This window comes from Zonotrichia leucophrys, chromosome 2 (genome assembly GCF_028769735.1).
Source record: "Zonotrichia leucophrys gambelii isolate GWCS_2022_RI chromosome 2, RI_Zleu_2.0, whole genome shotgun sequence".
Taxonomy (NCBI): domain Eukaryota; kingdom Metazoa; phylum Chordata; class Aves; order Passeriformes; family Passerellidae; genus Zonotrichia; species Zonotrichia leucophrys.
In genome coordinates this window covers 62,205,863-62,221,021 of record NC_088171.1, presented here as the reverse complement: position 1 = coordinate 62,221,021, position 15,159 = coordinate 62,205,863, and the positions used below count along the sequence as shown (strand labels likewise).

The 15,159-nt window shown below is 40.3% G+C and overlaps 2 protein-coding genes across 8 annotated transcripts in view; both read left to right on the top strand.

Moving 5' to 3' along the window:
• E2F3 (E2F transcription factor 3) overlaps nt 1-2,706 on the top strand; it is a 42,074-nt gene extending 39,368 nt beyond the window's left edge. For both annotated transcript variants that reach the window (XM_064703408.1, XM_064703407.1), the window contains exon 7: nt 409-2,706. In XM_064703408.1, the coding sequence (XP_064559478.1) occupies nt 409-674 (266 nt within the window). In that variant the 3' untranslated portion in view covers nt 675-2,706. The remainder of the gene's footprint in view (nt 1-408) is intronic.
• Nucleotides 2,707-6,882: 4,176 nt separating this feature from the next.
• Nucleotides 6,883-15,159, top strand: part of CDKAL1 (CDK5 regulatory subunit associated protein 1 like 1) — a 380,595-nt gene continuing 372,318 nt past the window's right edge. Inside the window, exons 1-4 of one of the 6 annotated variants that reach the window (XM_064705180.1) lie at nt 6,883-6,971; nt 8,685-8,722; nt 10,293-10,482; nt 13,359-13,471. In XM_064705180.1, the coding sequence (XP_064561250.1) occupies nt 10,316-10,482; nt 13,359-13,471 (280 nt within the window). In that variant the 5' untranslated portion in view covers nt 6,883-6,971; nt 8,685-8,722; nt 10,293-10,315. Of the gene's footprint in view, nt 6,972-7,290; nt 7,315-7,962; nt 7,988-8,684; nt 8,723-10,292; nt 10,483-13,358; nt 13,472-15,159 lie in introns of those variants that run through there. The other 5 variants (XM_064705176.1, XM_064705178.1, XM_064705175.1 and 2 more) reach the window with 5 other exon arrangements.

Below are 15,159 nucleotides of genomic sequence, written 5' to 3'. Positions count from 1 at the left end.
ATCCATCTCAACACAAGAGGCAGAAATCTCTGTGTATGGGTATATGTGAAACTACATTGCTTCACTGATGACGTCTGGTACCTAGAAAATTCTCAGATTTGACTATGAACTCCATGAAAAAATGCGTGTCTTACTGTGTTTGATTTATTTCCCCCTGCAGATGTTTAAATCTTGTAAGATAATTTTTAAATAGAAAAGTCAGAGATGATAGCAATATGATCATTTTTGAGAAGCCCTTTGTAACACATTGAAAACAATCTAGAAATTACATGGAGGCCATTTTTTATTGTTGGAATTATGCTTTTTGAAAGGCCCTTTATGCTGTGGTTACTTTGTTTGATCTGTGTCTGATATTTCTACTGAGATTAAATGTGACAACTTTTTATTTCTTTCTTCCTCCTGTCTCAGAAGTGGCTTCTGCTAACTCAGGACAAGGTGACTGCTCAGTAAATATGGCAACAATCTCTCCATTGGCTTCTCCAGCCAACCTTCTACAGCAGACCGAGGACCAAATTCCCTCAAACTTTGAAGGACCATTTGTGAATTTGCTGCCTCCTCTGCTTCAGGAAGATTATTTGCTGAGCCTTGGGGATGAAGAAGGCATCAGTGACCTCTTTGATGCTTATGATTTAGAGAAACTTCCTTCACTGATGGATGAATTTATATACAGCTGATTGTCTTAAGTGCTGTCCATATCTAAACTATGTTTTTAGTGGAATCAAAAAACCTGCCGTCATTCAGAGTTGTCCTCTACTTACCTTAAAAATAGCATTATTAAATAAACTAGGCTCCTGAACAGTGCTGATATTTTAATTGAATCCTCCCTGTAACACCATAAGAAACAAGGGAAGGCTTTTACAGCAGAGCCTTCTCCCTGCTCCCGAGCTCCAGTGCCTTGCGAGTCAGCGGGTGCAAGCAGGTGACCGTGGATGTTTTGTCCTCACACTCCCCCAGTCTCTGCTTCCCGTGACAAGTGGGCTTACGGAGAAGGGCTCCGTGAACTGGTTTAGTCCTAAATCACCATTTTGTAATAGTATTTCAGGTCGTGCCTTCTGCAGAGAATGCATGTCTTTGGAGTGTCACAACATGGATTGTACACGCAGTGAACGTAAATATGAAGTAATGCAAAAGAGTGGAATGGGATTCTTGAGCTACTTGTGGGAATGTTTAAATTGCTGTCATAATGCTCATTTTGAGCTATGTATATGTCTCATTATGAGGTCAAATACTTATGTCCTTAAAAGCTTTTAATGAAAAGAAAATACACTGTAAATGTAGTGTATATTGCAGATATTGAAAAGTATAAAGTTCTGCCACTTCTCGTAGTAATCGCAGATTTTTAAAAATGCTTGTGTGTGCGCGTGTGTGCGTGTGAAAGTAGTTTTTGTTGGTTGTTTTTTTTTAAACTAGAACGAAGATGCACAGTTCAATTTTACTGCCCCCAGTGTGCATTAGAACTGGTACAAGGATTTTTGTGGTACTAAGTGGGGCTTCATGTTAAGTGCCTACTAGAGATGCACTGTGGGTTTTTCCCTCTATGGAAAACACTTATGCCAAGCTTTGTTTGTTCAATATATCATATTTATCTCAGTGGGTTAGCTTCCTCTGCTTACAGCTTTTTATAATTCTCTTCGCCAGCAAAATGGAACTAATTTTTTTCCAAAGTACATAACTGTAAGTACCACATCAACTGAATTGCATTTATTTTTTGAAGATCTTTGCTAGTATAGTATAGTACCAATATTTATTTTTTGAACGTCAGAGGAATTCTAAGAAGTCTTAAATAATTTTTTTTTCTTGAGTGTAAAATATTTTGCCATGTTCTGGGCTAAATTAATGTAATGTTGATTAGATGATGCCCATATAATCTTTTTGTTTGCATTACTGTTGTGCTTATCTGACATACTCAGAAAATTAGTACTATTTGTACTGTAGTAGAATATTATGTATGCAGGTTTTCTGGTACCATTGAGTTGCTGCTATGAAAGCTCACACACGAAAAGGCAAGAAGTCACAGTACTAATAAGGAAACTGTATGACTGTGTGGGTTTTGGAATATAACAAATGTATAAAGGGCAACACATAAAGAACTGTTAAACAGTGTTAAGTGTGTGTTTATATGTACAAATGTTTGCATAGATCATTCAGCAGTTGTATTTAATTTGATATATGTTCTCAACTCACACTTTAGTTATCTAGCAGTTTTGTACAATAGAATTAATTTGTAAACACTGCCAGAATATTTTCTAGCTGGTTTGTAATTTTTTAAGAGTTTTTTTAGATGTGGATCTGTAAATAAAATTGTAGTATTTAAAGTTTTTGTCTTGTGGAAGAGGAAAGTAAAAGTTGTGTGAGCATGAAGATTTGCGAGACAAAGGGGCACTTTTGCGAGGGAAGAGAAAATGAAGACTAACGCAGACCATCTTTTTTTTGTACAAATTAAACACTTGTCCCAATGTGTGTGGGCAAAATACTAATCTAATTTAGCTTTGCATTGTATGCTAGTTTAAAAAAAAAAACAAACCTCTGTAAAATACTGTAAAAAAAAAAGGAAAAACCAACAAAAAAAGCTTTTATGGTGAGTTTTGTAAATAGATTTACTAAAGGGTGACATGTTCTCTAGCTGTGATCTTACCACTTCAAATGGATGTAATTTGAATAAATTTTGTATGGTAATGAATCAATAAAAATGAAATTTTTTAAAGACTTTAGATTTGTATACAACTATTTAAATTTTTCTTAGTCTTGGTGCCTGTCATACTGTTTCTTGAAACCTGTTACTGTTTTTGTTATTAGTGCAAACACTCATTTGAGAGATAGTTTCAATCCCTTTTTTTTTATGATGCCAGCAATTTCAGTGGGTTTTTTTAAGCCAGACTGAAACAAGAATAAAAGACACATGTTAAGAGACACAGCAGGTGATCCAGAGGTTGGGATTATAAAGATTTATTTTTATTTATTACCTCTCCTCTCATATGAATTATGAACATAATGGTGTTAGAAATAGAAATGGTGTTATTTAATCCTACAATAACGTTAAAGTACTTGTTAAGGATCTGCTTAACATGCCTACTAATAGTTCTCCAGAAGTTTTCTAATAGTAGCTTTGAAAAGAAGTGTTTTCTTGAGTCACTTCCAACAGTCCCTTGCACCAGACCTATATTTATGAACTTGTACTTTTCTAGTATTAGTGCTGCACCTTTTTAGATACCTGGCCATCCATCAACTGCAAAAAAAAAAAAAAAAAAAAAAAAAAGGATAATAAAATCACAGTAATACAGTTGATTGCTTAAATGTTGTACCTCTGAGCAAGTCACTTGTGTCTTGTTGACTTCCTGCACACCAGGAGAAGGCTATTGCTTTTTCTGTGCACCTGTATATATTCAAACATCTGCACACAGCAGTACTGAAAGGAAGATTACTGAAAGGTCCTCTGTATATTCTTAATGAATAATAAAGGAGGGTCAGAAGTCTGTGTTCTGTGATCTCCTTTTGAAGCAGAGGTGGCAATAAATATCTGCTGTACCTCCCTGGCTTGTTCTCAGTTTCTCTGTGCTGCTGTTGCCATAAGCACTTTTTTATTTGCCCTTAGAATCTGCTTCTGATTACTAGTTTTCATGTCACTTTCCTCTCTCCTTCCTTCTACTTTCTGTATCTGCTTTGCAAACTTGGGATGTGCTGAGGTGCAGGATAAAACAAATCAGCCAGTTAAAATACTTATTCCTGCTCCTCCAGGCTAGCATGGTGTACCTCAACATTATTCAGTGTACAAGTATTAGTTCCAGGGAGGTTTTATTAGGGCCTCTGTGTGCTGCATTCCTTGGCTGCCAGCAGATGGAAAAGGTTTTGGAAAAATCTGTCAACATAGTCTGAATGACAGGCAACTATTTATTCCTTTACACACAGGAAAGGAGTTAGGAAAAAAAAAAGGGAGGTTCATGCTCGTGTACAGTAAGAACTCATCCACCTACAAATGACCAGAAACAGTAACTATATTCCTTTTTACTTATACCTGAAAGAATAAATTGTACCTTGATCTTGATGCTGATGTGAACATTTCTGTTGTAGAAAGAATGCAAGGTATGTGAGGTAGCAGGAAAAAGCTATATGTTTAAAAGCAAAAAATTTAATATATGTCTTATTTTTCCCCTGTGTGAAACACAATTAATGCACAATGCCATTAGCGTTCCTGCAGCCAAACAGTTCACTGAGTGAACCATGAGTCTGAATAGCAAAGTCAGTGAAGTGATATTAACCAAAGCATAAACAAGCAGAATTCATCTCCCCATTCTGCTTTTCATGCTGAAGTAAGAGCTGCCTGGATATTACTCTACAGCTAAGCAATGATCAGAAGAATGCTTGCTTGGCCTTTATTAAGTCTGGGAGTTTCTTTACCCACTATTTTTAAAACTTGACAGGAAGAAAGTGTCATATATAACAGGAAAAAATGGGCTGTTACCAGTTCTGAGTGGTGCTGAATGTTGCTCGCAAATGACCAACCAGATTCCTCCTAAATTTCAAGAGTGGAGGAAAAAAATATCTAATTTCTGGTGTCTCTTTTAGGACATTTCTTCTGAATACCTTCCCGCCCATTTCCACCCAGATATGATGTTAGTTATCAGAGAATTAGGTTGCCATATAAAAATTGAGCCCTCACCTCCCAGGCCACTTTCCTTCCCTAAGCATGCTTGTTGAGATGCTCTAAACCCACTAAGGATGTGTCTTCTGCTAACCAGGACCTGAGGCTGAGATTTGGATTTAATTTTCCCAGCAGTTTTTGTGTTTTTCCAACCACCTGCTCCTGGCAAAACCTATGACTTTAGGTGGCAACTCAGGTAACTGAGTAACTGAGGCTGATGTTTTTGAGTCTAGCAGCCCTGAAGAGTAGGAAGTGAGGTCTGCAGGGAACTTGGAAAGGATGAAATCTAAAGCTCTTCTTTGGATGCTCAAGGAACTGGAGCACGTATGCTTCAATATCTTCAGCCCAGAGAAGGCCAGCACTGGAAGTTGTACTCCCAGCCACTGTCACATAAAAAGCAGTTTTTCCAGTTTTCTTCCTGCAGTCAGGAGGTAGTGGGGAATTATCTGCTCCCTTCTCTCCCTGCTGTGCTACCTGCTAGGAATGTGCTACAAAGCAATTTAGGTTTGTGAGCTTCCATGGCACTGGGAGAGTGCCTTCCAATTTGTGGCCACATCCTGGGGCTCACCGGGACCGTGCTGGCACAAGGGCTGCTTGCTGCTGTGAATTCTTGGCAGCAGGACAAGGTAAAGGCTCTGCCAGATCATGCTGGAGCTGATCAGTGTGGCCTATTTCTGTCATTAGGTGTGGGACTCATGGGTTATTCCTGCTTGGGAGCTGCTCTTGGAGATCACTGCTAACCCCTTAAGGAGTAGTGCTTGTCAGTGCTGGCCCTTTGGAGATGCTTGGTTATGTCTTGCAGGCTGTGCTCTGCTCTTTTAGCCAGCTGTAAGCCAGCACTGGTGTGTGCCCAGCTGGGTTTTTAAGCAGAGCAGGAGCACTTGGCTGCTGGGGACAGCTGTGAGGGAGGGCAGGGCAGGGCTCCCTGAGGAGAGAAGATGAATCCCAGGAGTGCATGTGAAATACTCCGAGCTGAAAAGAAGGAAAGGAATCGCTACCCTGATGAGGCAGCAGTAAAAATGCTCATTGGGGATACAGACACCATTGCTACTGACCTGGCAGGGACTTCTTACTCCACAGGAGGTGGTCTGAAATAGATCAGCGTGGCCGCCCATTTTGAAATATTTCCCTCCATTCTCTCGTGGCTAAAAATGCCGCAAAAGTAACAAACTACACATCAGACAGTGTCTCACTGAGAGCATCTTTGGAAAGTCCTTGTGTGCCTAAGCAAAGACCAAATAGGAAGGCAAATATATCTTCAACTGTAACAATGACTTCATCATGAGACCAGGGTGGTATTAATAGTGCTCAGTCCTGCTCAGAATGATTTGTTTTTAAAGACTGATTTAAGTGAAGTGCTTATTTCTTTCTGACCCATTTCTCTTCTTTAAATCTCACCTGTTTCTTTGTCCACACTTTCTTTTTTTTTTTTTTTTTTTTCTTCCTGTGAGCATTGTCAGATAAGCATTGTATAAAGTAAGCACCAGTTTTTAAGAAAAAGGCGAGGGAGATGATATTCTTAATTACAAGTTGTCACATTTTATCTGTGAGTCAACCGACAGACCTATTATGGAGTGCACCCAGAGTTTTAATTCACTTTCCCTCCAGCTCCAGGGAGGCTACAATCTGCTTTTTTAAGAATAAACTGATTGCAAAGGCTCCTTCTAAAGAGAGAAACCTAACGTTTGAAATGCAACTACAGGAAATGGTGACTTTTACATCCCAAAGCTGACTACCTCAAAATAGAATATACTAAAGATACAGTATAAATAATCGTTTTAGGTTAAGTGTGTATATTAAAGCCAAAGCCATAATAACATGCTCACTCTCGACAACACAGATCAGCAGGGACAGTGCACGCTTAATCTGCTCAGAGCTTTACCTTCAGCCATCCAACAACCAGAAACATCAAACAGAGAAGTTTGGAGAAAAACAGTGCCAGAAACTTCAGCCCTCTGATACTAAATATTTTGACCAATATCTTTTAAAGTATTCAGCAAAGCTGCCGCTAACATTGTATTTTAAAGAAATAAACAATGAAAAATAAAAATAAGAATAAAAAAAGAGTGTTGTGGCCAGAAAAGCATTGAATAGCTCATCACCCATTTGGATCAGACACATCAGCATCGTAGGACAGGCATTGCTGGGATTGCTGTTTTCCAATGAAAACGAAGATGAAATTCCGAGGCTCCGGGAGACCGCGCTCTCAGCGGTGAAGCGGCGGCGCCGCGCCCTCCGCGCTGTTGTGGCCCCCGTCGGCCGCCGTCCTGGCGCCGCTGCGCGCGCGAGGCCTCGGGGCGGGGCGCGATGGCGGAGCCCGGGTGAGGCGCGGGTGAGTGTCGGGGTCGGGCTGGGCCCCGGCCCCTTTCCCCTCCGTCCATCCCTACCCGCTTCTCCCGTCCTGTCCCGTCCTTCCCTCCCCTGCCTGGCTGTGGGGACCTGGCCGAGCTGCCCTTCTCCTGCCCGCGCCATGCTGCCGTCCCCTGTGCGGCCCTCCCGGGCTGCGCGTTAAATTCGGGGGGAGGAGACGAACGTCCGGGCGGGAATCTGCGGAGGGGCCGGGATGCGGCTCGGGGATGGTGGGGTACCCTCGGCGGGCTGGGGGAGCCGAGCCCAGCCGGGCTCCGGGATGTGCGTGGGCCAGGCTGCCCCTCGCCCGTGGGCCGCTCTTGTGTGTGCGTTTATATATATATGTGTGTGTGTGTGTGTTCACATATTTATGTGTATGAGGAGAGACTGCGGGAACCAGGTCTGTTTAGTCTGGAGAACAGAATAGTGAGCGGGGATCTCATGAATGCGTGTAAATATCTCAGAGGCGGTGCCGTACTCTTCAGCTGCCCAGTGACAGGACGAGGAGCAGCGGCCATGAACTAAAAGGCAGGAAGTTTCGCTTTAACGGGAAGAAGAACTTTACATTGAGGGTGGCTGGGCACTGGAACAGGCTGCCCAGGGAGCTTGTGGCGTCTCTCCCTCTGGACACGTTCAAAACCCACGTGGGGACATTCCCTTGTAACCTCCCCAGGTGGCCTGGCCGTGGCAGGGCTGGATGATCTCTGGAGCTCTCTTCCAACTCCAACAATTCCATCGTTCTGTGATGTGTACATGTATATGGACACACACACATAAAACATATGTATATGCTCCAAACTCGGTCTCTGTGTATTAACGCTGCAGTTTTCTTCTGCTCTGTGTGGGCCGGGAATAAAATCCCGGGGCTTTACCGGAGACACGTGTTGGTAAATAGCTGAAAAGAGCAGCCCTCTTCCACCTGGATGGGAGTTCCCCGTTGGAATGTGCGAGGAGGTTGAGCAGGGGTGGCCAAACCAGACTGGCACACTGGAAGTTTTGGTTGTGACAAGATGTTAAAACAGCTCTAGTTTTTTAATTGCTCTAATGTTGCTCTAAACTAATGGTTTTTTTAAAGAAAAATGTAGAGTTCTGTAGGTGCAGCTGGGCTGTACGAGAAGAATACATTAACTTTTAATTTTATTATCACTTCTTATTTCAATCCCTTTACCAGAATAGCTGCAGGAATTCGTTTTTATTTTTGTTTTTTCCTTGTGAAGCAGATCTCATGCATGCATATGCAACTAGTGCAGATATCAAGTAATCTGTTTTAACATAAGTTCCACAGTGTTTTAATTTAAAAAAAAAATGTGAATGACTTGAACTAAAATTTGCTGTTAATCTTTCTCCCTTCTTTTGTTCAAAATTTTAAACTGATTGAAGATAGAATCTGGAGGAAGTCTGAGATAACTTAAGTACATCTGACTTAGACAAAAAAAAAAGACTCTATAGAAGAAGGATAAACAGAACAGTGCCACTGCTCAGGAGACAGGGAAAACGTGGGAACTCTTCCACCTTGCCAGCCAGCCAGCCAGCGTGTATACCAGCTCAAACTCATGGGCAAGGAATGTATTTCTGCAAAGGGAGGATGAGGGCTTGTTGGACAATAACATGAATTCATGGCTTTCTGTCTGCTAGTTCTGCTTTTTCACGCCATATCTTTTTTCCTTTTCCTCTTCCTTATCCCCCCACCCCCCAGGTTTACAGTCCAAGAGGATTTATACCTTGCTTAAAAAGGTAGGAATTTTAGTTTGCCTGTGTTCTTAGTTCCATGGGTCACTGAAATAAGCTAAGCTGATTTGTTTTTCCAGCTGCTCTGTTATATTGGGTATTTTTCTGTAAGAGAGGAAAAAATGACAAATCAAAACTTTTTATTCCCTTCCAGATAGTGATTTGAACTTTACTTATTTGTACATATTCTCAGTGGTATAAGTTAGACATAAGAGATGCCACTTTTCTCTCATATTCTTTATTGCTAGACTTTTCACAAATGTTTATTTTCATCTTTTGCTGCACTATTGTATAGATCCTGGGGTTTTTTTTTATCTAGAAGAATGCTAACTGCCAGCTTGGGCAGATGCATCCTCTTTGTGACATCATTCTGTTCCTTTTGAAGTTAAATGCAGATGTGTGATGGTTCAGCTTACGTGAAGTTTTATTTTGAAGTATATTTTGCACGATTGACTGGAAAGTGCACGGGTGCTCAACTTTTTATGTTCTTCAATAATTCATTTGCAACATCTGGAAGTGTTTTTATGCCAGTAGCAAATCTTCAGTTACTGAAGTATAAGTTTTAAGACATTAAAGCCTTGGTTTTTTGTTCTTCATGGTCACCTAAGAAAGTGTTGTATTTTCCCTATAAACTGTGAAGTACCCTTGTATGATTTCCTTAGTAGGCTGTTGGTTTATGTAAAACACCTGAGTTTCCAATGGTACTTCAGACTTTATTCTAACTTTATTCTATTGCAGCACAGTGTGGTGTGTAATTAAGCAGTAGCTTTTTTTACAGACTTTTCTAGCAAATAGCTTTTTTTTGATTCCTGAAAACTGATCTGGATTTTTGCATCTGCTGGGAGATACATATGCATATATCTTTAGTTTCTCGTGAAAAATATAATTAGATATTAGCAATCTTTTAATATATTAATTCTAGCCAGATTATAGTATATATATATTTTATTAGTTAGGTATAGTTGTTTAACATTCTGTACCTGAAAACAGAAATTTTTATTTTACTGTCCCAGTGAATGAGCTAATTAGGATGAAAGCCATGTGGGATCAGGAATTCTAGGAATAGTTTGGTTTGTTTTCAGAAGGACTGTGCAAACATACTTGGTTAGTGTCCACACACAGATAAGAGAGCCAGAATGGGCTCCGGAGCAGTCACTTGGGTTCTGTGTCTTTTGTTCTTTTTCTGTGATGTGAGTGGAAGTACATCCATCATATGGCAGGAGCTCACTATTTTATTGTGATGCTGACATGATGTAAAATACCTGTATTTTGAATGTGTCTTGTTAGAGGAGTGAAGGGGGCTTAAGGTAGGAGATGACAAGGGACAGATGATTTATAAATAAGCCCTTAAGAATGTGTATGGTTTGTGACTTTGTCCCTGCCTGTGTTTGAGGTACTGGGGGAAGAGGGCATTCAGGAAATGTCTCTGGTAGTGAATTGTTTGTGTGTACTCAGTATCCCTTATGTGCGTGATACATTGCACTTATGCTTAGGGATACATCTGACTTTTCCTTATGGGAAATGTGCAGTAGGTACAAGGCCTTGGTTTTGTATTCAAATGCTTTCCTAATGCCAGTCTTCTCCCAGCACTTCTTGAAGATGCCTGCTGCCTGTGAGCCAGTGCTTGAGGATATTGAAGACATCGTGTCAGCAGAGGATTTGAAGCCGCACGATCGGCACTTTGTGAGAAGGAATGTTTTTCCCAAAGTGCGAAAACGCAACTCCCAGAAGAACGCTCAGACAGATGATGAGCCCCCCAGTGACAGGTACAGTCTTACACTGACCCTGACTTGGTGCTTTTCTTGTTTCTCCTGTGCACTTGTCAGATTTTAAAAATAAGGTTGAAGTTTGTGTTATATCTTAATGTGAAATCCGTGTACAAGATATAAATGAGTAAAATAGTCCGCATAGAATGTAGAGAGAATAAATAATAAATCTTAAGCAAATTCCTTTTCCTAGACAGATTTTCTGTGGAAATCAGTTATTGCTGAGGTGTTGATGAGTGGAATAATCAGACTGGAAAAATGTTTTCTGTTATACTTTTATGTGTAAAGGATTTCTGAAAAATTGTCTGTTTAATCTTAATTACCTAAATATAATCTGAGCTTTTCAAAATGCAGTTCTGGAGTAGCCTTTTGACTTGTGAAATGAGTAATAGGAACAAAATCCTGAGAGGTGCAAAAAGGTTGGGGTTGGAAGGTCGTCTTTTCCAAACCCTCTGCTTGAGCACTGCCACAAAAAAGCAGTTGGCAGGACTCTGACCAGGTAGTTTTTGAGTATCTCCAGGAGATGGAGATTCTGCAGTCTCCCCAAGTAACCTGTGCCAGTTCTTGGTCATTTTTAGAGTGAAAAAGGTGCTAAGAGGGAACCTCCCATGTTTCAGTTTGTGCCTGTTGCCTCTGGTCCTGTCATTGGGCACCACTGAAAAAAATCCTGGCTGTGCCTTCTTTGCACTCTCCCTTCAGGTATTGATGTACTTTGATGAGATCATCCTGAGCCGTCTCCAGGCAGAGCAGTCCCAGCACTCTGAGCTGTTTCTGTTTTGAGGTGTGTTCCAGTCCCTTCATGATCTTTATGGCCCTTTGCTGGACTGTCTCCAGTGTGTCCCTGTCTCTGTTGTAAGTGCATCCTGCCAGGGCCCAGGGACTTGTGTATGCTCAGTGTGCTGAACTGTGTATTCTCTGACCCAGTCTCCTTTCATGAAGGGTGCATCAGCCTTGCTTCAGTCTTTAAACCCATTTTCTGCATCCTGGGATGTGGAGAGGCTGCACTTGTGTGTACATCCTGCAAGTGACATAGGAAAATTTGTTTTGAACTCAGTGTTTTATTTCAGTGGAAATAGTATGCAGTAAGCATGAAATGGATCTTTGTGTTTTTCCTACTTGTGATTTCCAGAAGTGCAGAATCAACTTTCTGCTGCAGTGGAATTGATTAGAGTATAGGTCAGCTCAGTTATTGATTTTAGTTTGTACTGCAGGTCTGAGATCTGTGTTTTTTTCTTTTAAACATTAGTTTCAAGTTGGTGCATAAAATTTCCCTAGATGATAAAAATGAAAACAAATTGTGTATGAAAATTTAATTTCCTGTGGAGAAATAAAATTCTGGGTTTTCACTGATGTTGAAAAGAGATTTTTGTAAGCATAACAATGCATTTTTATCTGCATGCTCCTAAAGGTGCATTGGCCCCAGTCTGCCAGGAGTGTATGGACAGCTGAGCTAGTGCTCTGTAGATACTTCACACAAGTAGTTCATGCCCAAAGTGTTCAGGTACTATATATTCTCTAGCAGGCTTCAGTGTTTCAGTGTTTTGTACCCAAGAAAGCACATTGAACATGTGTTGTTTAGACAGCAGGAAGTCTGAATACCCTGCGTTTGCAGTTAATGATCATTAATGTTCCATCAACAAATTTCTATTTTTAGCTAGGGGAAGTGTCTGTTAAAAAAGAAGTGTGGAGGGGGAGGAAGAAAAAAAAGCTGTAGGCAGGGCGCAGTATTGTGTTCCAGGATGTGTGGTGTTCTTGCACTGGCATCTTTAGCTCATTGGCAGTTATCCCAGGAATTTCAATGAGAGCTTCTTACAGAACTTTTTGTTGGTTTTTGGAGCCTTGTATGTGCTAGCTGCACACTGCCTGTCTGCCATGCTGCTTCTGTAGCCTGGAAAGGTTGGGATGGGGGCTTTCTGCTGTTGGTGTGGCTGGTGGCCATCAAGTTAATTTATAGAGCTGGCTTCTGTGGAAGGAACTGTATGCATGTTGTAATATTAAAAGGCTGCAGTTTGTTTGCTGGTGGCCTAATTTCAGTGCTGTCGCTTGAAGGTTACTTGTTACATGGTACGATATTTTTGAGAACTTTGGAGAGTTTAAATTTGGGATTTTTTTTGTATTTGTGTGTTTTGTTGGGGTTTTTGTTATTGCTTTAACATAACTGCAATGCACTGATTCTGTTGTTACCCTACAGCTCCTGCACTTTCTCCATGCTGAAACTCTTTTCTATCTCTTTTCTTGCTACTTGTGGTGGATTGACTCTACCACAAGGGAGAGAACTGGAAGAGTGAAAGTGAGAAAAGTTGTGGGTTGAGATGAAGACAGATAAAGTGAAGGAAGGAAGGAGCAGGGAAAAACCCCAAGTGATGCAAAAGCAGCCATTCGCCACCTCCCACAAGCAGACTGGTACCCAACCAGTCTCAGAACAGTGGTTATTTTGGAAAGACCAAAGGCACAGCTTTTATTGCTGAACATGATGTCATCTGAAATGAATTATCCTGTTGGTCAGCTATTCTGCCCATGTTCCTCCCAACCTGTTGTCCATCTGCAGCCTGCTTGTGGCGGGATGGAGCACAGTGGGAAACAAGCAAGCACTGTTCAATGACAGCTGAAACCACCGGTGTGTTAACACTGTTCCAGTCACAAACACAAAACACAGCCCTACAGTGGTTTTTGTTACTCTATCCCAGCAAGGCCTAATACCCATTACACTAAAATCACATAATTACTGTTTTTCCTCAGCTGTTTTGGAGTCGTTACTGTTTGCATTGCTTATTTCATGTTTGAAGAATTACAATTCATTCAGTCAGTTCAGTGGGCTTAACAGGGAAGCTTGTTCATCATTTAACTTGCATTTCTTATTTGTTTTTACTTGACAGCATTATTCCTGGTGTTCAGAAAATCTGGATTCGTACATGGGGATGTTCTCACAATAATTCGGATGGTGAATACATGGCTGGACAGCTGGCTGCATATGGATACAAAATTACAGGTAACAGTATGAGTGAGCCCTGTAATTCAGTTTTTCTGGGGTGAATGTTCAGAGTTGTCAAGCTGTCATCAAATGTTTTCAGTCTTAATTATGCTTTTAAAAATCCCCTTCTGATCCCTTTCTGATCTGAAGGTGAGGAGGTAAAGTGTTTTCTTGGCATTAAGCAGAATGATTACCAGATGAATGCTTTCAGAATGATTAGATTTTCTTGACAGGGCAGACATCAGATAGATGCAATTCAGTGCCTTTTTTGACATTTTACTTGCTAAACTGAATTGAAAAGTTTTCATAATAGTGGATGGAAAATATATTAATTCTTTGGTTTTTTGTAATTGATGGAACCCAAGGGAAGGAGGGAGAGAGGCAGTGTTTTCACTTGGTGATGTGTGTGTTTGCATTGGAGCAGAGGTGCTCTACTCCAGGTAAACGTTCTTTCAAGAAGGATGATCAGTGTGATAGAGGTGGGATGATACAGGATTGTACCTCATGGGTTCCAAAGAGAAGAGAATGCTATTTCTCTTTCCCTTCCAAGTATTTTAAATCTCTCCATCATCTTGTTCTGCTTTCCCAAGCCTAAAAATACGTCCAAACTTTTGCTTATGCTGACCACATTTCATCTCCTTAATGCAAAATATGCTGACAGAAAAGTTGAGAAGTTGGATTAATACCATGTTTCAATATACAAGTATTATCTAAATATTTTTGTATAGCTTTTGACTAGTCAAAATAGAAACTTAATTTTTATTAATTAATTCAAGTTCAGGTGTGTCTTGTACCTACACTTGTGTACTGAAAGACTACAAGGTTGTCTGTCCTGACATTTTTCTAAGAACAATACAGATTTCACAGAATGATTTCCTGATTTTCACATGAATGTGTCATGATACCATGAAACAGTTGCATCTAATTTTCCTTTATTGCTGCTGATCTTTCTTATGTAGAAATAAGACACTAAGGTAATAAAGTGCTGAACTGCTTTAAGGAACCCAGGTGATTATTTAATTAGCAGTACAACTCTGGAGTAGGTATGCTCTTTCCACAGAGTGGAAGTGGAGTGCTGGTCCAAAACCCCTTATTTGTGGCAGCTGTTTGTATAAGATTGCAAATATGTTCTCATTAGGGCTTTTTAAAATTTAATTCCTCTTTACCTTTGTCATTCTAATCCATATTATTCCAGAAGCTGCTTTTGGCTTGTCAAGATTCAGATGACTGTGCTGTGCTTTTGGAATTTTACTAGGAGAGATTTAGGGAGGATGGGAGTGCAGTGAAGGAACGAACTATGTTAAATTTTTGATACTTTATATTTTTAGAAAATTAACTGTTAATAACATTAGAATAGAAATAAGTCTACATCTAGAATCTGAAACTGAGAACTAAAAACCTAATAAAAGTTGCGGTTGCTGAGAGAGGAGTCCCAGAGTAATTTTGGTAGTTGTACATGAAACTGACCACTACTTTCTAGTGTTATTAAATCTAAGTCTTGATTTAGTTAATGTGTGTACATACATTAAATGGAACAAACAAAAAAACCTCAATGCTAGGTGATAGGCAGAAATTACACAGTGGAGTTTCTTCTTTTGAAATTAAGTAATTCTTGTCAATCTGTTCTTAAGATGGCGTGTTTGGCTTTTTTTATATTTAGTCATCTGGGAAGTTCAGATAGGATGTTAAATAGGGATTTAATCTTT